Below are 27311 nucleotides of genomic sequence, written 5' to 3'. Positions count from 1 at the left end.
AAGAGTGCCACAAGGAGAGCAACAGAACAACAACAACAACAAAATCTGGGCCCAGGGGTCTTTTCTTAGATTGATAAAACAACCAAGGACCATGCTTGGAGATAACCTAGAATCCCTGCACAGATGTAGCCTATGGTAGCTCAGTCTCCAAGTGATTCCCCAGTAAGGGGGACAGGGGCTGTCTCTGACATGAACTCAGTGGCTGGCTCTTTGATCACCTCCCCCTGAGTGGGGAGCAGCCTTAACAGGCCACAGAGGAAGACAATGCAGCCAGTCCTGATGAGACCTGATAGGCTAAGGTCAGATGGAAGGGAAGTAGGACCTCCCCTATCAGTGGACTTGGGGAGGGGCATGGGAGGAGAAGAGGGAGGGAGAATGGGATTGTGAGGGGATGAGGGAGTAGGTTACAGCTGGGGCACAAAGTGAATAAATTGGAATTAAAAAAAAAATAAAATGCTGGGGAAAAAGACTCCAACCAGCAGGGGATTAAAGCAGAAAAATAAATATTATCAGTTTGCTGTCATACACTGTGACCAATAACAATGGATGTTTATGCCTGGGAGATGGGTCAATAGGTAAAGTGCTTGCTGTGCATGCATGAAGACCTGAACTTGGGCCCCAGAATCCATGTAAAATGTGGGCAAAGAGATATGGGTCTATTATCCCAGCACTGGGTGTTGGAGACAGTTGAATCTAGCAGGTTCACTAGCCAGGCAACCTAACTGAAACACAGAACTCTATTTTTAGTAAATAGACTATGTTTCAAAAGTAAAGTGAGTAGTGCTTGTGGAAGACAATGACATTGACCTCTAACCTCCACTTGCATAGCACAGGTGAACACACCTGTACACGTGTGCACACACATTCAGACATCACACACACACACACACACACACACACACACACACACACACAGTCCACACACACAAAACAATGGATGTCTGTTGTATATTCTGAGGAACACCAGTGGCAGGGAGAGCAGATGTGACATGGTAATGATCAAAATACATTATATAAATGTATGAAGATGAAACTTTTCAATATGATTAATAGATGCTAATAAGAAATGGTGTAAATCTGTAGAATTTACATTTGTAGAAATGGATAGCTGTATTGGCAGGTATAGGACAATATAAACTTAAATCCTACTGGAATTCGAAACCAGCCATTCTTCTTATTTTTCTGGCAGTATGCTATGTGCTTAATGATAGTTGTTATGGAGATATTTAAATGTCAAACATGGGTGGCATTTATGACTTAGACAAATTTTCTTTCCTTCTAATCTTCAGACCTTTGTTTATGCTCAGGTCTTTCTCCCAGGCTACTCAGCTCTCCTTGTCCCACGTTGCTGTGAAAAAGAAACTAAAGCAAGAGGAGGAGCGCTCTGACCACAGTGGTCCCAGCTTAGTTACAGGTTGGCATCCTGGCATGTGCTGCGCTCTTGGCTGCTATCTTTTCCCTCCATCATCAAGTGTGATCCTTCCTTTAAGCTGGCAATTTGTACTATCCCCGTGCCCGAAGTTCCAGCTGGAAGTCTGGGGTACTTGGATCTTGTCCTGGCTTTTATTTAAAATCCATTTGAAATTGGAACAATTATTGACTAGTCAGGGGGGTGAAATTTCATTTTTCTTCTTGGAAAGATTTTATGTGAAAGAGAAGTTTTCCACTTCCTTAACCAGGTGTCAGAAGTTAGCGAATGTAAGCATTTTCCTCCCCTTTCACAGTGCTGTGGGGGCACAATGCTATCTTTTGTGTGGGTAGCCAGAGAATATCTCTGTGTCTTGTGAACAAAGTAAGAGGTGTGGGCCTAAGCCTTTCCCAGGCCATGCAGTCCATTCCTGCCAATGCTTGTTGAAGTGAGTGAGCACTCACACTTGAATGAGAAGGCTGGAAACAGCACTGCCATCATGCATAGAGTATCACATGCTGCTGAGGAGTTTGGACTTTCACAGGAGAGCAGGAAAAGGAAGAAAATGCTCAGCAAGAGGGCAGTTGCTGAACTAAGCCCAGAGTTCTAGAGAGGCTTCAGCCTTAAATGGCCTGTGAGGATACTGTGGGGAGCTGGATTCCTCCTGGAGTGTCACTAGGGGGGAGGGGCAGGGAGCTTTGAGGTTTCAAAGAGCCCAGTCTATTCCTCCAACAAGGACACCCCTCCTAATCCTTCCCAAGCAGTTCTGTGAACTGTGCACCAAGCATTCAGATATATGGGCCTATGGAGGCCATGCTTATTCAGACCCCCACACCGTATGTGGCTGGCAGTGGTGGGGTATACAGAAGCCCAAAGAGAAGACTGTGGAAGTTGCTGCTGGACAGGCCAGAGCTGAACATGAAGGTGATGGTTTCAGAGACTTTGTAAGTGTGTGTGTGTGTGTGTGTGTGTGTGTGTGTGTGTGTGTGTGTGTGTATGAAGCAGGGGTGTTGGGATTTAAAAACCCCATTCTGCTCTCTTCACTGGCTGGTCCTACCCAGAAGCCAGAGGCCAAGAGATGCCATGGAGGCAGTTCTTAACATGCAGCTTCCTGTGCAGAGTTGGGTTGGGGAGACAAGCAGTGGGATGTTCAGAAGACACTGGGGGACAATGAGGGAGTATTTTGAGTGGAAACAAACAGGACTCAACATATTAAAGGGATATTCCAGATATATTAATCTAGGAATAGTATACTAAAGAGAAAAAGAAATTAGAAGCCAGGATATTTATTGGGGGGAGATCAGATCTGAGATCTCCCCTGCCTAGAGTAAACTAACCGAGGAGTGGTACAGGCTGGTGGCAACGAGGCAAATGGGAAAGCAGCAAATGTGAAAGGCATTATAAAGTATTTCCTGTAACTCACATCTGTGTGTGTGTGTGTGTGTGTGTGTGCTTTCAACATGTCATCAGCTCTGTGTGCTATGTGAGTTTTGAGTTTGGCAACAGCATCTCTTTTTTTTTTTTAAATCATTTTAGCTTACGCTCTCTTGCTCTCTCTGTAACTCAATTTTCTTAATTGATATTCAGTTCTTGTTGAGGGTATAGCTCAGTGCTTCAGTAATTTAGTTTGAGAAATACTAATGCTTGACAGAGTACCAAATGAGAGCTCAAAATTCAGGTTACTCTCTGATCATGATAAGTATTTTCCTGATGTTACTACTAATAGTTTGCCGTAAGTCCTAAAAATTAAACTTTTAATTGCTCTAGATCCTTTGAGTGAAATTACACATTAGATACAAATCACACAGTAAGCAATTCCATTTTTTTTAAAAAAAACAAGCATTGATCTCAGTCTGTCAGGTCTATTTCCCTTCCTTTTCTGCACTCATTTATCTTCAGTGTGATATGTGCATACATTGTCTATCAGGGTACAAATAATCAGGGTACAGTAGCTTAGTTACACTTCATTGTGTGATCCTTTGAAAGTCAAGAGCACCCAGAATTCTATTTTGAGTACTTACCTCCCAGGGAAGCTTCTCTGTTTTATTCTCTGGAAGAAAAGGAGATAAAAAGTAATTTTACCAAGAGATAGTGTCAACTGAAGAGCTCAAGTCTATTTTCATTCCCTCTCCCTTCAACGACACGTCAGCCTGCCTGTTGAAAATATTATTTTTTGCAGGAATAAAATTCCTGTCTGTCTTATGAGCTATCTCTAAGTATTTTGACAAGTAACCCTCAGGCCTTGGAAACATTGCAAAGGGGACAGGGCTGGAGACATGGCTGGTATTGGGGCACTGTGCAGACCCACCTCCTGCAGAATATCCAAGTGCTCCTGGGAGCTGCTGAAGTTCTTCCCAATGTCAAAGAGGCAGAAGGTCTCCTCTTGGCAAAGGCTGACCCAGCCTTGATATTCCTCTGTGTCAGGAATGCGATCCAGGAAGATCCGATATGCTTCCCACACGACTTCTTGACATACTGTAACACACAGCAATCAGGGGTTCTAAATGGAAAAACCCTTTCCCCAAAGCACACAGCCTCAAAATACAGAAAGGGTTTTCATGCTTATGCTGATATACTAATTCACAAATGTCACGGTCAGTGTTGTCAACGGACACGGGCTAGAATCTGAGAGCATCGAGAGGGGATTGTCTGTCTACATTAGGTTGACCTATGGGTATATCTCTGGGGGGTGTATCTTGATTGCATAATTGAGATAGGAATATCTCCCCTCACCCCATGAAAGTTTAATCACATAAAGTGTTCCAGCACCTAATATGTGCTAAGGGAAGGACAATGGTAGACGAGGTATGGATGGATAGTCCTCATGTTTATGAGGAAGCCTGTAACGGGGTGGGAGGGATTCCTTGTCAAAGCACGAACATAAATTACAAAGAAATGATGCTTGGAGGCCTGTGGACAGGAAATGTGGGTGTGTGCTGCAGAAGGAGGACATAGGGCATGTTTGGCAGATTCCACCACTTTACCCTACTCCCTAATTCAGATTTTGTTTTTCTCTGAGAACCTAATGTCAATGTTCAGCTTTCACTTTTCCTTGCAGTTCTGGCAATTGAACCCAGCATTTACCAGTGCCAGAGAAGTTCTTAACTACTGAATCACATCCCCAGCACCCCTGCTCTTAAGAACAGAGAGTTTAATCTGTTTATTAAAAAAAACCTTGATGCTTCAATAATCACAGGCCATGGCAGAATCCCCTGGACCAAAAGAACGATCTGATTCTTGTTTTATTTTAAATATCAATATTTACAGCTCATTGAAAGCAACATCCTTATTAATTATTTAAGCTCATGTTGGAAAACTTTTGATGTCAACTGAAAACTGTGCCAGGGCCTACAGAGATGAATAGTTAGTGTTGAAGGCTAATAAGATATGTTAGAAGACTTCCAGTGTCAATAATATGTTTTGTCTGTCTGTCTATCTATCTATCTATCTATCTATCTATCTATCTATCTATCTATCTATCTATCTATGTTCTACAATCTGAGAAGGAATTGGATTTTTTTTTGGGGAGAGACAGACATCATCTAACTTTCTAATGAAAAATGGTGGTGGGAGGAACAAGATGAGGAGAAACTAGTTCGGAGTCGGTCTCCTTTATATTATGTCCCAACTCTCCACCCGAACCATGTTGCATTTTCCACACTTGGTTTTAAGAGGCAAAGGGGATTCTAGATCAATAAAAGCCCATGTCATCTGCCAGCAGCACCTGACCAGAACTGTCAGGGTACCTGATCTTTTCACAGTAACTCACAGAGGTGGCGGAGATAATAGTCCTACTGTTCAAAGGCCTAGTCTCCCACATTGAGTGAAAACACTGGAAAGCAGGGCAGTCGCCACACATAGAAAATGTGCTTTGCAACGTGACCTCCCTCCTGCCTGCAGAGGTGACAGTGCTTATCCTGACAGCCGCAGCACAAAGTACATGGCCTTCATCTTCTCTGCACTCAGAAAACACACTAGGAAGTTTGCAGATTTGTCCAAACCCTAATAGTAGTGGGCCCACTGGTCCTTGCTGTCCTTCTAGCCCCCACACATCATCTGTCTTTGGAAACGTGTTTTTTTGCCACCCTCCCTACTGTATCTGCTAGTTTAGTTCAACTGTCACCCAACTGTGAATAAAAGAAACTGTCTCTGCCTTTGAGGCTTAGTACTGGTGTCTTTCATGAACAATATCCATAAAGATCATTGGAGGTTATGATTAACTCTTCCCTCTTTGGGCATGTTGCTTTTTCAGTCCATTTGGACTATTTTTTTAAAATTTTTTATTTAACTTTTATTAATTACACTTTATTCATTTTGTATCCTTCCCAAAAGCCCCTCCCTCCTCCCCTCCTGATCCCACCCTCCCTCCCCTTTCTGCATGCATGCCCCTCCCCAAGTCCACTGATAGGGGAGGTCCTCCTCTCCTTCTTTCTGATCTTAGTCTATCAGTTCTCATCAGAAGTGGCTGCATTGTCATCTTCTGTGGTATTCAGAGTTTATCTTACTAGCTATTCCAAATTAAGCCCAAAGGGAAACTTTCGGGCACATGCATTTATTATTTGTACACGTGCATATAAGTCTCTGTGTGTGCATTGTGTGTGACATTAGACATGCGTGCATTACGTGTGTGTATTCACATGTGCCTCTGTGTATGCAGTGCGTTTGTGTGTGTGTGTGTTTGTGTGTGTCTGGTTCATTCTTCTGAGTGCTCTGTAGCTTGAGGACCTATCAATATATATCTCTGCAGGTGGTGTCCTGTCATACAGAAAAACTGAGGTTGGATTTTGTTTACGGAATCTGTGTCTTCCATTGCCTCCTCATGTTGGACTTTTCCCCATAGGCGTCAATACCTGCTTTACATAACGACACGGGGAAGAGAATAATTTATTCTTGAAGCACAAGGAAGTTGCTTAAAGATTTATCTGCCTGGGTCATTGCAGTTTATAAGGACCACCATATTAAATTTGAAACTTGTGATGTATAATCGTGATTATCGGCTTGACAGGATTTAGAATCACCATGGCAACGAACCTGTAGACATGTCTGTGAGGTTTTCTAAGCTTGACTGAGGCGGAAGACTTTCCCTAAATGTGGGCAGCGCCCTTGGCTCCAGTCCCGGTCTTTGTAAAGGAGACAGGGAGCAGAGCGTGCTTTTTTCTCTGCTTCTGGAATGGGGGAGCAATATGATCAGGCAGCTCTTGCTCCCGCTGCAGCAGCTTTCCTGCTGCAACAGACTGTATCTTCCAAGCGGAAATAAAGCCTTCCTCCCTTAAGTTGTCAAGTTTTTCATAACAGCAACAAGAAAGACAATTATTCGGAACTAGAACCGGTGAAATTTTTCTTTAGATTCTTTTTGAGAAGTGTGTGTGTGTGTGTGTGTGTGTGTGTGTGTGTGAGTGTTTGTGTGTGTGTACTTGTACACATGTGTGGAGGTCAGAGGACAACTTGCCTCAGTTGGATCCGTTCTCTCTTTCTACCTTGTGGGTTTGGGGATTCAAATCACATCCTCAGGGTTAGTGGTAAGTCCTTTTTGCCTGCTGAGCTATCTCAAAAGCCCAAAATGTGGCTTGATATTGGGACTGTGAATGAGCAAAGGGAAGGAGGAGAGCCTTGGGCTACAGTATTGTGGGGAATGGGAGGGCAGGCATCTTTGAGGGAGCTTCGCTGGAGACTTCTACAAACATACTCTTCACTGCTGGCATTTGTGCTTTGGGACAACTCCGTAATGATTCCACAGAAAGCTCCACACTTCACTCGTGGTGCTTTAAGCACGGGGGGGGGGGGGGAAGAAGCAGCTCACTGTTTCTATTTGATGTTATAATGGGGAGCTTTCTCCCCCTAGTCTGTTGGAGGATGTCAGAAGAACATTTTGCAAAGGCCGGGTGAGGAGAACGGTAAGTGGGCGTCTCCATCAAAGGAACACGGCTTTGTGGCTGGCTATTTCTTGTTTCTTTGTGGGGACACACACTGATGAATAGTAAAATTTCATATCACCCAGAGGCAGCCATAAAGATAATGGGCTGTCATTTGCTGTGGGGAGAAAAACAATGTTTTCTTTCGTTCAGGGAAACATGAATGAAACAGGCAATCCTAATCAACAGTAAAGAGCTCCGAATTAAAATTCAAGGCTCAGAGTTTGTTAAAAAAAAAAAATAGTGTATTCCACAAATACCTCTGGTGAATTATATATATCAGTGTTGCAAAGAATTAGATTTTACATGAAAAGATGTGTGTGTGTGTGTGTGTGTGTGTGTGTACGTGTGTGCGTATGTGCTTCTGTCCATTAACAAACTTTATAGAAACTTGCTGGCATTGTTATCTGATCAATGCGTAGGCACGCTTAGCATATATAGTGAACATATCACTTTATTTTCCTTGCATTGTTGATAACTAGGACATTTGCTTTCCATATTCTTCAGCAGGTATTTCACTGTAAAACTTGTGTGCAGAATGTGTGAGGACTTCAGAGTGTTCATATAGGGTACCTCATCTCTCGAATTAGGGTTTCCCTTTTAAGTGTGACACAGTAATTTCCATTTACCCATGGCTAAGACTTCTGTCAGAAAACAAATACTCTTTTACTTTCACATACAAGTAGACACATAAAAACAGAGGGCTTCATGGCAGCTCAGTGTCCAAGAGGGTTCCCCAATAATAGTAACAGGGACTGTCTCTGACTTGCTTGCTCTTTGATCACCTTCACCTGAGGGTGGAGCAGCCTTACCAGGCCACAGAGGAAGACAAAGAAGCCAGACCTGATGAGACCTGATAGACTAGGGTCAGATGGAAGGGGAGGAAGACCTCCCCTATCACTGGACTGGGGGAGGGGCATAGGAAAAGAAGAGGGAGGGTTAGGGAGGGGAAGGTGGAGGGGGCTACAGCTCGGATACAAGGTGAATAAACTGTAATGAATAAAAATAAAATAAAATAACTTAAAAAAGGAAAAAGAAAGATCAGAAGGCTTGATGTTTTTGAAGCCCTTTGTCAATCATGTCTCCCAAACCCAGCAAGAACTCTTAAGATGTATTGAGTCCCAGAGCCCCCTACTAGCCATCCAAGAGGATCTCTGGGTGTCAGGATCACAAATGCCTTCCCAAGGGCCACCCATCCCAGGCTGGAACTGAACCAGTTGCTCCTGTACGCCAGCTTTCAACAGAGCAGGAACATACACATTTTTGGACACTAACAACATCTGGTGTCCTTAAGGTGGGAAAATGCCCATCCACTCAGCTTTCACACGCAGTATGAACTCAGTCCAGAGAGACAAGGTACTGGTCATCCTTTGAGGCTATTTAGATGACAGGATACCAGCTGCGAATATAATTTTTTTTTCTTTTAAAGGGGAAGCCATGTGAATTCTTAATTCATATTAAGTAAATGAAATGATCAGGACAGTTTTCTGGCACCTGTGGTTGATTTAACGACTTGGTAATTTCTAGAAACGCAAGGCCTCCTGCAGTGCAGTTTTAAAACTGCACTGTGCTCCAGCCCAAAGTGGCAATAGCACCCTGCATACTCTGGAGGCCATTTGTAATTTGTGTCTCTGTACTTCAGCCTGCCCCAGATTTCCAAACTTTAAAAGCCTTCCTCCCCTGTCCCCCCCAAACAAACTTATTATTGAGGGAGAATGGATATGGGCTATAATGTCACTTTTGGAAGCAACAACAACAACAACAACAAAAGCCTAAGTCATAAATCAGTTTGCTCAGCTTCCTGATATTGCAACTATCCTAGGCTTTTTACTTTATAAGAATGACATTAAAATTTAAGAGTGGACTTTGGAAGAAACAAAACAAGTAAAACCTGTATATCAAAGATTTAAAAAAAATTTTTTTTCCTGGCCTCTAATGGTCCATTGTAGAATAACAAATCATTTTAAATCATGGGAGCTCAGAAACACCACTGTTTTGTAGGTCTGTGGCCCATTACTCTATCAGGCTAGTGGGCTGATAACTACAGTTCTCTTGGAGGAGTGAGAGACCTTGAATGTTTAGGGCTGAAGATAACCTGTGGGTGAGTAGGAGAGAGGAAAGAGAGAACAGAAGGCTAATGTCTTCCGTTGTTGTCCTTACCTCTCAGTCTATAATAAGCTTGAAGACTTGCTAAAATCTGTCTCAAGGATTCCTGTGGACAGATCTTAATAGCTGGGAAAAGTGCTGATCTTTTGGTTCGAAGCTTTGCCAAATCGAATATCCGTCTCATGGTTGACACTTTGTGCATTTTTGACGTACTTTCAATTGTTTCAATTCTTGGGGCTTTGTCTATGTTTTTAGTTTCAGAACTGTATATTTTAATGGAGGTATCTGGAAGAGAAAAATGGATTTCATGGTGAAAATATGCACTCAAGTGTTTGTGCACCATATGTGGCTAGATGACTGAAATAAACAAAAGCCCTCTTGTTTATGATACTTCTATTTTGGCGTGGTTGACAACTGCAAAATTCCAATGACTAGGCAGTTTCAGAAAAAAGAGAATAGTGTATACGTATTTTTAAAACCAATATCTCAAATCACCTTGCCTTTAGGAACTGCCAAATATCAAAACCACTTCCCACACATCTCTCTGAAAACCATCCCCTATGTAACAGTCAAACCTCTGAAGAGACACTGTAGTCAAAGCTGGGAGTTACAGAGCACTGTGGTACCCAGAGGTGTAGCCCCAGTGAGGAAGAGGAGTGCTCCTAAAAACCTCAGAGAAAAATCACACCAGCAGAACCTCCCTGCCTTTAATTCTCAGCCTTAGTATTTCTGGAGGTCAGTGTTCAGAAGGTGGCAATCTGACTGAGAGTGTGCTGAGGCATCTACACAGGAATCTTGGCATTTAATGAGTGGCAGAAGAAAGGGAATGTGGAAAGGGCAGAGAAGGGAGTGGCGTAGAGAACTCTACCAATTAAGGAGGATGTATGATATGCTGCTACTCCATTTTGGAAAGTGTTCACATTAAGATTTATACATGATTGGCCAGAAGAGCTATTTTTCTCTTTCTTTCTTTCTTTCTTTCTTTCTTTCTTTCTTTCTTTCTTTCTTTCTTTCTTTCTTTCTTACTTTCTTCCTTCCTTCCTTCCTTCCTTTCTTTTTTCTTCCTTGTTTTTTTTCCCCTCATTACAATTGCAGTGATATTTGTTTTATTTCATGTGTCCCTTAAATGGTGATAAAGAATCAAATTTTGATGCATTTATAGAATGGAAAGCAGGTCATTATTAAGATGAGGAAACTACGAAAACATAAATCATCAACCAAAATAACTCAGACACACCAAAAGAATACATATTTCTAGTCCTGAGGACCTCTCTCAATTTAAACAGTGGCCAAGAACACTGGGTACCTGGGCCAGTGGCAAGAAAAAGGGATTGGCTGGTAGAGCCAAATGCAAGTATTTTGGGGAAAGCAGAGAGTGTGTATTTGGCAAAATGTATTAAAATGTACAATTATTGGAGCACATTTTATTTTTTAAAGAATTGCATCTCGTGGCTCAGCATTTAAGAGCATATACTGTTTTTACAGAAGAACCAGGTTTGTTTCCTGGCACATATGTATGTAGTACCACTTATAGAAGAAACTGCGTATAACTCCAGTTCCACACTATCCAGTACCCTCCTCTGGCCTTTACTGGCAATAGGCGTACACAGTGCACATACATATGTGCAGGTAAAACACTCAAACACATAAAATAAAAAGTAAATCTTTAAAAAAAATTATGTCTCCACTCACTGAGGCCCTGATGTGGTTTGCAGAAGACATTTTCTAAAACAGATTACAGATGAGACAATCAAGCAGAAGGCCAAGAGGGTCAAGGGAAGAGTGATTTAAATGTCGCAGAGTTTAAGAGTCCTTCCTTCTTAAGTGGGCTGAAGAGAGTCCAGGCATGTCCATGGCACTCCGTGGCGACTCACAGAGCTTTTTGTGGGAGTGGTCAATGGCTTTTAGAAGAGACTTGTTGGGAAGGAAAGCCTGTAAAGACGGATTGGCTAATCTAGCCATGCACCAGAATCAGTACATAATCTCCGGGAAGCTCACACTACCCTGAAAATCCCTGAAAATCCCCCGGGTGATTCTACCTTCCACTGTTCCACTGAGAATAATTGTATCCAACTGGTTTACACAAACAAGAGGTTAACAGTACACTCAGAGGAAGCTGCTTGTGGTGAAAAATGGAGTTCTGGCTGGGACTCTGTGCTCTGAGCTCACCTTATAAACTTTCCCACAGGCAGGGTACCATCAGTTGCTCTGATGTTGCTAGCAGCAACTGGAACAACCTTCTTCTCCGTATTTGTGCTGAAGATTACCTTTCCTCTTAAGGAAGGCTAAGACAGGCTGTGTTTCTGGATCAAGGCTAGTTGTCAAGGGATGTACTATTGGCTGTTGCTGAGGGAGGGTGAGGGAAAGGGCCTGGAACTACCTGGACTGGCTCAAGATTTCTGTGGTGATGGAGTCAGCCCGAGTCAAATTGGTGGCATGGCAAAATAAAAAATGAGCAGTCAGTTTTGGGGCAAAACTAAGTATTCTCCATCTTCCTCTGCTTTTTTGTTTTTGTTTCTTTCTTTCTTTCTTTCTTTTTTTTTTTTTTTTTTCTTAAAACCAGCCATAGGGCCCTACCTGCATTAATATTGTAGCTAATGTTTAGGTCACAGTCCTTCATCTGTGTTTCTTCCACAGTCAGCGCTGTGCAAGATAGCTGATCCTAGAGAATTTGAAATCAAGCCTAAGAATATTTTCTGGGCAGGTCACACTGACGAACCCTGTTTGTTTCTTTCATAAGAATTTTGAATTGCTTAAAATAAACAACAAAAGAAAGGATAAAAGGAATTGAAATGTGAATGTTATATATTTCAGTGAAGAAAAAGCCAAACCACCCAACCAACCAACTAACCAAGCAACTAAGCAACCAACCAACCAACCAACCAACCAACCAACCAACCAATCAACCAACCAACCCCGAAAACACAAAACAATACGTTAGAGCTAATAAAGTTAGCTCTAGTGAGGGGGCTAGGTCAGGTAGAAAGATGCTCTTGATTGTCTCCTAAGTGATAACATAAATACTGAGCTTGTAAAGATGATTTGGGTTAATTTCAAGACTTTTGATATTTTTAGTGAGGTAAGTATCTAACTATATAAGTAGTGTATATAAGTAAAAATACATAAAAGTTTAATGAGAATCAGTTGCTATCCGAAGACTAAAAAAGGAAGCATATTTAATAAAAGACTGGAAAAAAATACTTTGATCCAGGATTTCAAACCCAGCTGGTCTGGACTCCTAAGTAAGTGAGGATGTCCTTGGAATTTTGATCTTCCTGCTTCAACTTCCTGAGTGGAATTTCAGGTGTGGTCCCTGCCACACATAGTGTTCACAAAGGCTGTGAATCAAACCTAGGGCCTTATTTATGCTACATCCCAAGCCTCAGGGGATTGGAAGTTATTATTATTGTAGCTTCAATATATATATATATATATATATATTTTTTTTGTTTATGTTTATAATTTTATGTTTATAAGTGTTTAGCCTGTCTGTATGTTTGTGCACTCTGTATGTGCCTGGTGCCTACAAAAGCTGGAAGAGGGTACCAGATTACCTCGAACGGCAGTTAAGGACAGTTGTAAGCCACCATGCGGATCCTGGTAGCCGAACCTGGATCTTCTGCAAGAACAGCAAACATTTTTAACTATCGAGTCTCTAGTCTCATGGATATTATTTGAGGCAGAGAATATTTCTCTGTGGACCATAGAATCTGAGACCAGCCTGTACAGTGATGATGTAACTGCCATCTGCAGAAATCTTCAAATGATGTTCAGTTACAGAGAGAAACGAAGGACATAGAATAACATGATCCCAAGGAAAAACAAGGAAGCAAGCAGCCCCACCGAGACTCTCGCCTAAGAGCAATGAATATAAAACCCCAAATTCAATATATTATGCATTTAGGAATAGTACACAGTTGCATTTTTTTTGAAAAAATTACAGAATAAGGATCAGCAAGTCAACCCTTCTGCGCACTTGTGTCCTTTTTTTCAGTGTCTAACATTGGAAGCCCAGTACACAGCTATGTTTTTAAGCATAATATAATCATTAAAAAGAAAAATAAAAAAAATCTCTTTTGAATGAAAACAAAAAGAAAAGAAAGGAGATGTTTTATGTATGAAATTTATTTTAGTAGAAGCAGAATTCACAAGCAATTTTCACGGAACTGATTAAAAATGCGTGTATCCATGAGGAAGAGTATTAGGGTTGCCTCTGGGTTAACAACTGGCACCGAGCCTGTCTGGGGGAAAGTTGGCTCTTCTTATAGATCTATGACACAAAGAAAACCACACCCGCTTTCCCGGCTTCACTCGTCCTCCACTCTCCATGCAGAGGCAGCAGCGTCATGCCCTGTAGCTCGGGCGATCCTAATGGATGATCACCCTGCCTCAGTCTCCTGAGCATTGAAATCACAGGTACAAGCCGCCATTCCAGGCCTACGCTCATTTACCCTCTTCCTCAGATTCATGGACCTTCTGGCTCATGTTTCCTCTCAGTCGTTGACTCTGATTCCGTTTTACGGAGAGTGAGCAGAAAGTGAAGAAAACACTGGGATCTTCCATGCCTGCCTCTGCTTTAGTTCATTCTTCTATGGGCACGATCTGCTGCTAATCTACTTTCTTGATACTGTGTTATCTCTGACTGCTCACTTGTTTTTGATGTATACTTATGTCTTGCACTGTTTCTATGTATACTCTTCAAAACATCTGCTTTCACAATAAAGCAGGTCTTACTTAAGTGAGGATTCTAATCCCACAAGTACCTGTTTCCCTCTCCATGCTTTCTCTTATTTCTGTGTTGTGATGTGCTTATGAGTGTACTGTACTATTTGTACTCTGTTAAGGCGACACCTCATAGAAGGTGCTGCTATTTCTATCATATAGCAGTTCTGTGGGTAGTGGTGATAAACTTTGCAGCCAGCCCTGAATTTACCTGATAAAACAGGGTCAGATGAAAGGGGAGGAGGTCCTCCCTTATCAGTGGACTTGGAAAGGGGCAGGGAGGAGATGAGGGTGGGATTGGGGAGGGAACGAGGGAGCAGGATACAGCTGGGATACAGAGTTAACAAAATGTAATTAATAAGAAAAAAAAAAGACTCCAACGAATGCTTGAAACTTTTCATAGAATTGTACCCTAAATGCACTTGCATTTTTTTACATTTAATCTATAAATTTAACATTCTTTTAATCATAGCAATTAATTATATACAGTGACTCTAAGTTTTGTTATTGACGTGTGATAGCAAAACTAGGAAGAATTTTTCTTTCATGACAGTTTCTTGCATAGATTCATTCTTGTCATATATGTGGGTCTTAGCAATCATATCACATGATATCTTTTTTCCCCTTTAGGTCAATGGGTTTCCTTTGTTTCTTAATGGAAAACATTTTCTGGTCTTTCTTTGACTTGTGTGAATGGCCAGTATCACCACACTTGTACTTTGGGGTCATTATTAAGTGAAATAAGTGCTACTTGAGCATAAGAACTGGAATACTTCGATAGTCAATTTGATAACTAAGATAGTCACTGAGTGAAGGGTAGGAAATACACACACACACACACACACACACACACACACACACACACACACAGTGTGCATACTCCTGATGCCTGACATCTGTCTTAGTTAGGGTTTCCATTGCTGTGAAGAGATACTATGACCAAGGTAACTCTTATAAAGGCAAACATTTAATTGGGGCTGGTTTACAGTTTCAGAGGTTTAGTTCCTTATCATCATGATAGAAAACATGGCAGTGTGTAGGCAGACATGGTGCTGGACGAGCTAGAATTCTGCATCTTGATTCAAAGACAACCAGGAGGAAACTGGACAGGTTTTCACACGGCATAGTTTGAACATTTAAGACCTCAAAGCCCCACCTCCACAGTGACATACTTCCTCTAAAAAGACCACACTTCCTCCAATAAGGCCATACCTCCTAATAGTGCCCCTCCCCATGGCCAAACATTCAAACACATGAGCCTATTCAAACCACCACAGCATCCTGGCAAAAAAAAGATCAGGATGGCGTGCTGTTCCATCCTGTGCACAGGTTAAACCTTTGAAAATGTTTCTGGAGCCATACATTTACTAGCTTGAACACAGTTGACTGGTTAATAAGAAACAGAAATCTCAGAAAGCAAAACCAAGGATAAGGGAGGACTAGAGCAAACAGACATACAATGTTATAAAACACAGCCCCTTTCTAGGGGATGGATAGTGATACTTGGTTGGGGGAAGAGTTAAGATTTAGCAGTGGAAGAATGGGCTCTACTTGAGCTGGCAGATTATTATGAGATGACTGATAGAAAATGTTTGGATGGGAAGAAATGAGAATGATATTTTATGGGCAGGGAAACTCCAGCAGACTAAGGGAAATTGTCAACATGAAGGCTTTAGTTGCGGAGGGCTTTTCTTCTTTCTAATCACTCCGTTAGCTAACCAGATTCTCCAAGCCAATGTGGAAGATTGTAAATATATAGAAATATATAGAAAAATAAATTTATGAATCTAAACAGTGACTTTAAATATTACTTTATTGTAGGGGCTCTTGACCTTTCATTTCCTTTTGAAAATTAGGCTGGAGTTGCACAAGTAAATCCACTTGCTAATGAAATGAAACCCTACAATCAAGGGCATTTTTTCCTAGGCAGGATTTAGGTGGATGCCATGTGGCCTCAAGGTTGATCAGTATTCCTGGAGCCCATTGCAGTCTATATCATTTCTCTGTCATTTTAGGGCTCATTTTCGCCCTCCCTACAGAATGTTGGTTTTCAGTTACTGTTGACAAATTTTAACTTCGGAATCTGCTTTGCCTGTAGAATAGTCTCTTTCCTGATTAAGCATATGTTCAAAAGGATTCAGTAGTGCACAGTGATTGTGAGAAGTGGTGTTTTTCCTATTGCCACTCTATCCAGACTGAATTGCAAAAGGATGTCTTCTAGCTAAATATGAAACTCCCCCCTGCTCCACCGGCCACCTTACCAAACTCTTTCTTGTAGAGGAATGCTTTTACCTGCCGCTGCCCCAGGCTTCTGCTGTAGGGTTCCTTTACACCCACAGTGACAGCAGCAGACAGCAGGAGGAGTAGAGTGGGGCTTTTCTTTGCGCCGCCTTGAAAGGAAAGCAGCAGTCATTTGCACTTAGCAAACCCATTATAATTTCCTTGGGGAAAAGCTTCAGTGTCTTAATGAATAAACTAATGGGAGCTGAGATAAAATTTACTGGAATTTATATGGAACACAGTCTCCATTTGAAGAATAGAACTCCACAGAGACAAGAAGGGTGACATTTCTGGACTAAACAACTAACGGGAAGTTTTTAGAAAGAATGTCACTAAAAAGAATGAGGGTCTTCCATCTTTATGAAAATACCAGGCTTGTTTGCAATACGTTTTATCCAGGCCATCTCCCTAAATTTGTAGATTCTCAATTGCATAACTGAATTTCCGAAGAGCACAGGCGGCTAAATGCACGCCATGTTCCATGCACCTGAATATGTATCATCAAATTAGGCAGATTTTCAGCACTATCTTTGGCGCTATCTGTGAAAAGCGTGAGCAGCTAACACTGTTTTCCGGGTGGTCATACGGAAACTGCAGACTTCTGCAACTTGCTGTGTCCTCTGTTCTCCCATATCTAGTTTCCAATAGACCTACACAATGCCGTCCTACTCTGCGGCCTGAGTGTTAGAATATATTGAAACAAATAATACCATGAAGGGATGATAGATGTTAAGGAAGCATCCAGTTATTTCCTTTAGTGAATTATGCAGTAACTAAGCATTTGCAGTTGTCAGCATGCAGGTGGATTACCAATAATGCACAGCGTAGATGCTGCCTTAGCTCCCTCTCTGAAACTTGTGAAAATGTCATGGCAACCTTTCTTGCTATTGAAACCGGCATTTGTTCTGCCATAGCACGTCCTACTAAACTAGACGAACTGCGTATCTTTCTCTTTATTATAAAATGCGGTTTATCCACTAACTTGCTGTGTCATAAGGGAAGGGGCCAGCCTCTCATTGGACAATGATTTTCTATCTGTACATGTACGTGTTTCAAGCTTCGATTTACCCCTTTATTTGCGCTTTAACAGTAAGGGAGAAACAGTTCTGTAAGTGAGAAGTTGGAATTCTGAGGTGTAAAACCAAAGGCCCCTGAAATCACACCATGTTGGTAAGTGGGCAGGAAAGGAACTGAAGTCAGCGCAAGAGAGCAGTAGAAAGAAAAAAAAGGCAGTTTTCTCTCCGTGTTTAGAAGGGGTAAGTCTTTGTCTGGGTCGACTCCTCAGTGGTTTGTCTGACTCGTGTCTGGGAATGAAGTAGCCCAAGTTTCAAAGGTCTATATTGCAGATGTATCTGGAACGAAATGTGTGAGAACTCCCTAGCTCCTTAGTAGGGGGAGAAGTCTGGGTGTACCGAGAAAGAGAGGGCTGTTCTCAAAGTTAACCGACCCCGCTAGGATGAAATCACACTGGAGGTGGCTTGTTTTAGAGGGTGGTGGCAGAGTGAGGTACATGGCTGGCTTCCTCAGATAATGCCACCTTGGGTAGTGCCACCTTAGGCGGAGGTTGTTTTCCCCACACCCAGTTTCCAGCTCAAGGCACTCAAGCACACCTCCAGGAGCTGGGAATGCCTCTGCCTCTCCTGTCACTGCATACGTGTGCTAAAAGAAGGCAATGCTGTGCTAAAAGTGGAAAGGAAGGGCAACCCTGTAGTCTTGATGTGTCGATTCTCCATGGAGTGAGTGTTAAATTTACTCAAGTATTTTAGCGAACACTGTAACATGCTAGGGCTTATAATAGAATGCTAAGCAAACTCAGAAATATCCTTTCCCTTCACATGTGAGCCACTATGGAAGGCTGAAGAGTTGGATATCATTATAAACTATATTAATTGTAAACACTTTATTTTTTTTTCTGGGTGTCATATTTTTTCTTTTATTACTATTATTCTTAATTAATTACTTTTTTACAGTTTATTTACTTTGTATCACAGATGTAGCCCCCTCCCTCAGTCCCTCCCAGTCTCGCTCTCCCTCCCTCTTCCTCCCCTATCCCTCTCTCTTAGTCCACTTATAGGCGAAATCCTTCTCCCATACTGTCTGACCCTAGCCTATCAGGTTCCATCAGGACTGCCTGGATCCTCTGTGGACTGGCTGGGTCACTCCATCAGGGAGAAGTGAACAAGGAGCAGGCAACAGAGTTTATGTCAGAAGCTGTCTTTTCTCCCTTACTAGGGAACCTACACGGAGACTGAGCTGCCTATGGGCCACAGTAATTGTGATTCATTTACACAACAGAATACCACTCAGCTATTAAAAACAAGGAAATCATGAAATCTTCAGGCAAATGGATGGAACTAGAAAAGATCATTCTGAGTGAGGTATTCCAGAAGCAGAAAGACACACATGGTATATGCTCACTTATAAGTGGATAGTAGACATATAATATAGGGTAATCATACTAAAATCTGTACACCTAAAGAAGCTAAGCAAGAAGGAGGACCCTGGGTAAGATGCTCAGTCCTCATTCAGAAGGGCAAATAGAGTAGACACCAGAAGTGATTGAAGAGAGGGAACAGAATGGGAACCTACCATAGATGTCCTCTGAAATAAATTTCTAAAAAGACAGTGGCTTTCAAAACTAAGAGATGGCAGAGCCAGTTCACTGCCTGGTCACTCACCCATTCTTCTTCTATAATATTGGAGCATTTGGTTGCTCTTGCTACTTAGGTAGTAACTTTATTCCTTCTTATGTCTTGGATGGGATTGAAGACTAGATGTTATAGTTTCACAGTTAGGTTTAAGTTTTTTAGGATACAAGAAAACGTGTTAGGGTCTAGAAAGATGTTTTTATGTTGATAAATACAAAATATGACAGAGAATGATTTAGGAACAAAACTCACCTAGATAAAATAAATTACCAAATTACTTAGCTAGGATACACCAAATACAAATTAGCTGAAGGTTTTGAATGTAACTTTTACGTATGGTTTTCCTGATTGTTTCATAGCTATTCTTATTGTATGTAGTTTATTATAGATAAGTAATGTCTATATACAAAAAATAGTAATTTACACTGGATGTTCTTGCAAGAGACCTGGATTCAGCTCCCAGCACCCACAAGGTGGCTCATAATGGTCTGTAACTCCAGTTCTAGGGGATACAGTGCCTTACGGAGGTCTCCACAGTTACAAATGTAGTACAATTACATATACAAACACATAAAATAAAAATAAAAGAATCTTAAAAAGCTCAAGCATCCTAATTAAATATGGACAGATATTTTTCCAGAGAGGGCATTCAACAGAGCTAGTCCATGAAAACATGCTGAGCCTCAGCAGTAACCAGAAAAAGAGAAAAAAAAAAAAAAAAAACAAACCCCAGAGAAGCAGCATTTACATCACCTCATCCCATCCATTGATTTAAAATAAGATATTTTTTAAAATTTTTATTTTATTTTATTTTTAATTACACTTTATTTACTTTGTATCCCCCTCTAGTTCCCTCCCTAAAATAAGATATTTTGTTTAATAAAATTTAATTACATACATCAGGCAGTGCCCAATGTGGACAGGGATTTGAGACCCGAAGAGCTCTTGGCTGTGCTGCTGGGTGTGCTGATGGTTCAGATTTAGGAAAACAGTTTGGCTTTGACTATACAATTGAAACTGTGCATATCTATGGCCCTGTAGCTCTTTTCCAAAGGGCACGTTGCAGGAACACTCTTGCCTGTGTAAGGGAACGCAGACGAGGTGTGTGTGTGTGTGTGTGTGTGTGTGTGTGTGTGTGTGTTATATGTGGCAGTGAAATTCATCATCAGGAGTGCATATTCATACCTGACAATAGTCTGTCTGGTACACTTCTAAGAACACCTTTGTTATTCATTACTTATTGTTTTTATATATTTGTATTATTTCTATTTATCCACATTTACCTCTTGTTTATTATTTTCTTTTCCACTATAAATTACTAAGATGCAAAATGTAAATGTGATATATATATAAATATATATCCATCTAGTGCAATGATTGTTTCAGTCAAGAAAAAGAAAGCTTCCATTTTTCTGAAGTTATTTTTTTTAACTTTTTACTTTGTGCTAAGAATATCAGAAACCTATCTCTAAACAGAGTTTTATACAACACATCATTTTTAGCTACTTTACCATTTGTTCATTAGATCTCTGGCCCAATTCACATCACAGAGCTGCAACTTTGTATGTTCTGACCGTTCTCATCCTTCCCTGACTCTAGGAACCATCACCCTACTCTGTTTCCATGTATTCACCTTTTGATATTCTCTGCATAAGCGTGTTCATATATTTTTCTGTATCTGACATACACCCTTAATATTGGCTAAGTTCATTCGTGTTGAAAATGGCAAGTTCTCGTTTTTGAGGCCGTGTTTGCGTGTACATAAGCATTTGTGTAAATTCGTGACGACGTCCCTATTTTCTTCACTAATTCCATGAGTCACTCCCATCTGTGGATGGATGCTTGTGTCCAGGCCTCGGCTACTGTGCATAATGCTGCAATAGACATGGGGAGGACACATGTCTGTATGAAGTATTGACTTCAGCTTTGTGTGGATGAAAAGCCAGAGGGATAACTGCATTGCAGCAGTTCTAGTCAAGGACTGACCATCGTACTGTTTTTTGTTTTTTTGTTTTTTTTTTTGTTCAACCATGCTAGTAGCAGCTTTATTTGTTCTTTTTTTTAATTTTATTTTTTTCTTATCAGTTACATTTTATTAACTCTGTATCCCAGCCGTGTCCCAATCCCTCATTCCCTCCCAGTCCCTCCCTCCCTCCCTCATCTCCACCGTGCCCCTTGCCAAGTCCACTGATAGGGGGGACCTCCTCCCCATTCATCTGATCCTGTTTTATCAGGTATCTTCAGGACTGGCTGCAAAGCCCTCCTCTGTGGCCTAACAGGACTGCTCCTCCTTTGGGGGATGGGGAGGCCAAAGAGCCAGTCATTGAGTTCCTGTTAGAAATAGTCCTTATTCCCCTCACTATGGGAAACCAATTGGTTACTGAGCTACCACAGGCTACATCTGAGCAGGGGTTCTAGGTTACTTTCATACATGGTCCTTGGTTGCATGTCAGTCTCAGAAAAGACCCTGTGCCCAGATATATTTGGTCCTTGTGGAGCTCCTATCCTTTCCTCATCAGACTAACTCCCCTTCTTTCTTATGATTCCCTGTACTCTGCTAAAGGTTTGGTCATGAGTCTTTGCTTTGAAAACACTGCTAGTTAGAGTCTTTCCAATGCGCTCAGTAAACTCCTGTCAATGTTCAATGCGCATCCCCTCTGTCTTTCAACATGAGGATTGATAATCTTACCCCATGTTCGCTCTCTTGATTATCTTTTTTAGGTGTATAGATTTCATTATGTTTATCATATCTTATAGGTCTATATAAGTGAGTATATACCGTGTTTGTCTTTCTCTTTCTGGGATATTTCACTCAGGATGATCTTTTCTAGATCCCACCATTTGCCTGCAAATTTCATGATTTCCTCCTTTTTGATTGCTGAGTAGTATTCCATTGTGTAAAAATACCACAATTTCTGTACCCATTCCTCCGTTGATGGACATCTAGGTTGTTTCCAGGTTCTGGCTATTACAAATAAAGCTGCTATAAACTGGAACTAGTCATTATAAAAACAGTACATGTTTATAGCACCGTACTGTTTTCATAATGACTAGTTCCAGTTTCTCTTCCTGCCAGCAGCGTACCAGGATCTTTGTTCTCCACATCCTCACCAGCACTTGCTTTGTCTTGTATTTTTGACAGCCGTGTGACTGGTGTGAGGTGTTAGCTCAGTGTCCCTTGTGCATGTTGGGGTTTTTCTCATGATGGCAATTTTAATGACTTTGGAAACATCTCCGTTGAGGCATTTTCCTATTTTAAAATCAGGCTGTAATTGTTTTTATTTTTAGTTTTTTGCTAAAGAGTCATGTAAGTTTGTTAACAATTTTAGATATTTCTTTCTGTGTATGGGGTTCGCTAATATTTTCTTTCAGTTCATAGGCTATTTTTTTTTTCGTTCCTTTTGCTTTTCAAGTTGATATAATTCAATTTGTCTGTTTCTGTTTTGTTTTCTGAACTAATGTTGTGGTATGCCTCTTTACAAATCCAAACCTTTGCAAAGACAAAGTGAAGGTATTTCCTGCTATGTTTTCTTCCAGTAATTTTATACTTTGGATCTTCCAAGTTTTTAGAACCTTTGAGTTGACTTTTGTGTGTCAGTTATCTTTTGTGTACAATCTCACCCTCACCTCTCTTGGGGCTAGCTTTTCAAAGACTTTGACCCCATTCTAGGAGACACAAATCCATGGCTCCTTTTACCTTACTTATTGGATCTGGTTTTTCTTGTCCTAGAATGTTCTTTTGGTGCTAAGGACTCTTATTATTCATAGATAAACACCCTGGAAATTCAAGGTAAACTATCAATGTTCTTTGGAAAAACCTTAGAGGAGATAGCTTAGACTTCACCTCTGTAACTCCTCAGCCTCTACCCTCAGAGATAGTCCTATTATTCTCTAGTTCTGTGGTCTCTGAAAATGGTTGTGTGGGATTAGCACTCATCTGAACCTTTAGAAAGGCATCTTCTCTATGTTGCTGCTTCATTTACTACTTTATTTTTTTTCTGGTTCCCTGAAAGTGCACTTTCCAAGGAAGAGCTTTGATCCATCACAGAGACATTTATGGATTACACATGAATAAAATAACTTTTTATGTAGTTTTAGCGTGCATTTTCTAAATAAGAAGACCTATAGAAAACAATGGCTCTAGCAGGAGCTTAAATTGTTTATGTAAAGTCAGAAAGGAAGAAGTTCATATGACATTTTGAGGTTTTATTCTTTAAATTACATTTTGTTATTATTTTTTAAACTGACAGTTAAGGCTATGTTTATAAGGCACAATGTGGTATTTTGGGGAGCATGTGTTGTGGAATGACTAAATATTGGTAACTCAAGATCAAGTATTACATAGTTATCATTTATACGTATCTCTAGCATTTTTCAGAACTAGAATGTCTTAACTTCTTTTAAAATATATGACTCCCAAATATATTTCTACTATATAACAGGAAATTTATGTCCTGTCCTTAAACAATTTTGCCCCTACCTTGATCCCTGCAATTGTACCAGCCCCTGGTAACTGCTACTTTGCATTCTACCTCTGTATTTCACACAGATAGCTAAGCACTCAGATTTCAATGCCTGGCTTGTTTCACTTAACATAATGTTTTCTTGATTTATTCGTGTGGTTACAAATGTCATGATTTCCCTTTTTGTACTGTTCAATAGTACTTTGTCATATATTCACCACATTTATTCACCTGTTCATCTGCTGGAAATTTAGGTTGTTTTCATTTTTTTAAGTTTTCTTTATTTATTATGCATACAATGTTCTGTCTGCATGTACATCTGCACACCAGAAGAGGGCACAGTTCTCATTATAGATGGTTAAGAGCCACCATGTGGTTGCTGGGAACTGAACTCAGGACCTTTGGAAGAGCAGCCAGTGTTCTTAACCTCTGAGCCATCTCTCCAGCCCTGTTTTCATTTCTTAACTATACTGACAAAAGCAAGGGAATGTTATAGCCATTTCAGATGCTTTCAATAGCATTGATTCTATACACACTGGGAAGGCTTTTGGAAGTTCTGATTTTCTTCTCTTTTTATTTGAAGATGGAGAAAGTAGTGTGCCATGAATAGTGAAGCTATAGTATATAATTAATAAAAAACAGCAAATTGAAAATAATATCCCAAAGGTCCATGAAATGATGACCTAAATCTCATCCTTCCAGAAAAACCAAAGGTCATGTTTCCTAGACTTGGTTGTGTAGGTGAATCACTTAGATAGCCTGAACAATTATTCTATTGTGGATCCAACTTTGACCAATGAAATCAGAATCTTCAAAGCTTGACTCCAGCATTGATAATTCTTTCCCCATTACCGAAAACCATGTCACGAACACCTTAACCTTGGAGAGGGAGAATGGTAGGACCAGGTCTTACAGAAACCAGAGTTAAAAGTCACAGGCCGTGGGCAAGAATAACATTAGCAAAAACTGAAAATCATCGAATTCTCTCTGAGACAAAAGAGAATGAGAGGCGTTTGGATAGATTCAGAGGCACTTTGAAGTAGGAAGAGGCAGGTCAAATGACTCCAGTCTTCTCAGTAGGTAGGAGGGGGCGATGATGTCAATGGGGTAGTCATCAAAGTGTTTTTGAGAACCAGCCTTCAGTGAGTGTTGCTGCAGCAGATGCCTCACCAAAAGCGTTAGCACTTTGAGGCAGACCTGCAATCACTGTTCCTATTTTATAGACGAGGAGTCTGCAAAAGTGAGTAATATGTGACTTTGAGCAGTTTGCCTGAGTCATGTAGTGAGCAACTGAGTTGTTCTGTGAGGAGTCGAGTTCTGCTTCCGGGACTTTGCCCTTGACTGCTCTGTGGGCTCGGCTTCTGTGAACGAGGGACAGCAGGCTGTAGGCTCAGGGCGAGAGAGAGGCTGCAACACAGTTGGGCTAGTGCAGAGGTCTCAACCACTCCAATACCGCGACCCTTTAATACAGTTCCTCGTGTGGTGGCTGCCGCCAACCACAAAATTATTTTCATTGCTAATTTACAACTGTGGTTTTGCTACTGCTAGGAGTAAATATCGTGTTTTCTGATGGTTCTAGGTGACCCTTGTGAAAGGGTCATGACCCAGAGGTTGAGAACCACTTATCTAACTGCTGTTCGGGAATCAGAGGCAGTATTGAGATGGGGTAGCTCATTGGGTCCAGAGAGAACGATCATGCATGCGTGTTTCATGCTGCTTTGTGGGCTCTCTAGAAACAACTTCCAGCCCAAAAATGAAAATATATTTTCTCAGGCGAGATAACAAAGCAAGTGAGCACGAAGATCAGAGTAAGTTTCCCTTTCATGAACAAGAGGACTGTTGAGAAGGCTTCAAGAGATGACACGAGCATGCTGGGTTCATGTGAAGCACCGTGATGAACTCCAGCAGGCAGAAGAAAGAGAAATGACCAAAAAGAAATACTTCTAAATTCCGTATCTCCAGATGTAAAACTGCACTGCAAAAATCGGAGGAGTTTTAGGGTTCTGATGGAGTGATGGCGTTATTTTGGCTTTTAAAGAACCTTTTCTATATGTTAATATCCACTAGGCAAGCGACTTTAGGATGAGACTTTATATTAAGCACTTAAATAGCACTACAAGGAATTAAAAACATTGCGACTCTTAGAAGAATATTAGAAGTCATAAGATAGGATCTCCCATATTCAGGGTGAACCTGAAGGGTATCACTGTCATGGTGTACCTGAAGGGTGTGACTATTGGGATAGGCCTGAAGGATGTGACATTATTTCTGAGATTAGTTGTGAGAACAAATAATGGAAATGACTCAGAGCCATCTACTCATTTTAAAAGAGAAAATTCAGCTTTTGAAATAATAATAATAATAATAATAATAATAATAATAATAATAACAACAACAACAACAACAGGGCTAGTTCCACTCTTCATGCTGTGGTGAGGATATTGAGCTAAATAGACACAAGAGAGGACTGGTCACAGCTCAGATCTTTCCTGCATCAAATGAGGTTAGGAATATTATTTAGCAGTCTGTCTTAGATTTCCATTCACAATGAACCTATTGCCTGCCACCCACTGAACTCCTAAGAAGCAAGACTAATTAGGACCACTGTGAGTTCTTTGTGGACAATTCCACAAAGCTAAGTAACAGCTAACATTTGCTAACTTGGTTACGATCAGCAAAGCGTTTTGATCAGGTCTGAACTGATCTGAGAGTATGATGAGTTAATCACAGTGATTAACACAGCTTTGCAGTTCACCCTTACTGACTGCAAATTGTTTATAAATGCAGCAGGGCAAACCTCAAAACAGACGCATTAGCCCAACAGATGCTATTTTCTCTGTGGAGTTAAAGCCTTTCCGGAGTGGAAACTTTTCATGAATTTTGAGGTCCAGATTTCTCTCCACAAAAATTTCTTTTTATTTAGCTTCCCTTAATTCTTCTTCCGGGGCACTTAGGGAAAGGGCGGGTGTGGTGAAGAGACTGACGATGGATAAGTAAAGAAAATGGCATGGAAACGAACTAAGGTGGGTTTGCAAAGGCATACGGAAAGACGCCGTTTCCTCAAAACCGATTTACCATACATGGGGGCTAACCTGTGAGTACGAAGCCGTGCTCAGAAGCAGCCTTACCGTTCTTGCTACCTTCACATTCTCATAATCGCTGTGCTTGGAAGTGAAGTACGAGGGTAAGAACATTCTCAGCACAGCATGATGGTGTATGCCGCAGTTTCAAGCTGCGATAGCAACTTTCCATATGAGAGTTTTCATGCCGCTCACCCTTGCCAACTCCTTGTGAAATGGACCCCTTGTGCAGGTTGCCTCAGGCCTACCGCAAAGAATATGCCATCTTTCCTTATCCATATAGTTTCACATGACTGGGTACTCCTGTTCTGTGAGGCTGGAATCCTAGTCTTGAGTAAAACGGTCTTTGCCTGTGAGCTGTGGCTCCATGGTTGCTGGGACTTTCCACTCGGGGAGGTTAAACCTCCCGTTCTGGTCGGAAGCTTTTCTTCCTTTCAAAAATCTGATTTGTATCCATTCTTCTAAGGGTGTGAAAACTCGGGTCCCTTTCCACAACCGCACAAGTGTCTGTTCTGTGCTTAAGCTAGGAGGGGTGGTGTGGGTGAAGTCCTGTCACTCAGGAGCCCGAGGCTTCATAGTGCATCAGCGAGGTCAGCCCTTTTCTTATGTTTCTGGAAAACACAGGTGCTGAAGTATAACGGAAACCTAGAAACCTTCCTCAAAAAACAGTTTCTGACATGAGTTATTGGACA

The 27311-nt window shown here is 41.1% G+C and overlaps 1 protein-coding gene across 1 annotated transcript in view; it reads right to left on the bottom strand.

Annotated features, from left to right (window-relative positions):
- The window catches only part of Impg1 (interphotoreceptor matrix proteoglycan 1), a 112653-nt gene extending 103028 nt beyond the window's left edge, over positions 1–9625 (bottom strand). Inside the window, exons 1-3 of the mRNA XM_055602500.1 lie at positions 9481–9625; positions 3717–3883; positions 3430–3458 (exon numbers count right to left, since the gene is read on the bottom strand). Of these exons, the coding sequence (XP_055458475.1) occupies positions 3430–3458; positions 3717–3883; positions 9481–9610 (326 nt within the window). The 5' untranslated portion in view covers positions 9611–9625. The remainder of the gene's footprint in view (positions 1–3429; positions 3459–3716; positions 3884–9480) is intronic.
- Between the last annotated feature and the right edge of the window lie 17686 nt (positions 9626–27311).

The sequence above is a fragment of the Psammomys obesus genome, unplaced genomic scaffold, assembly GCF_907164565.1.
Source record: "Psammomys obesus unplaced genomic scaffold, mPsaObe1.curated_primary_1811, whole genome shotgun sequence".
Taxonomy (NCBI): Eukaryota; Metazoa; Chordata; class Mammalia; order Rodentia; family Muridae; genus Psammomys; species Psammomys obesus.
This window is presented reverse-complemented; position numbering and strand designations above follow the sequence as displayed.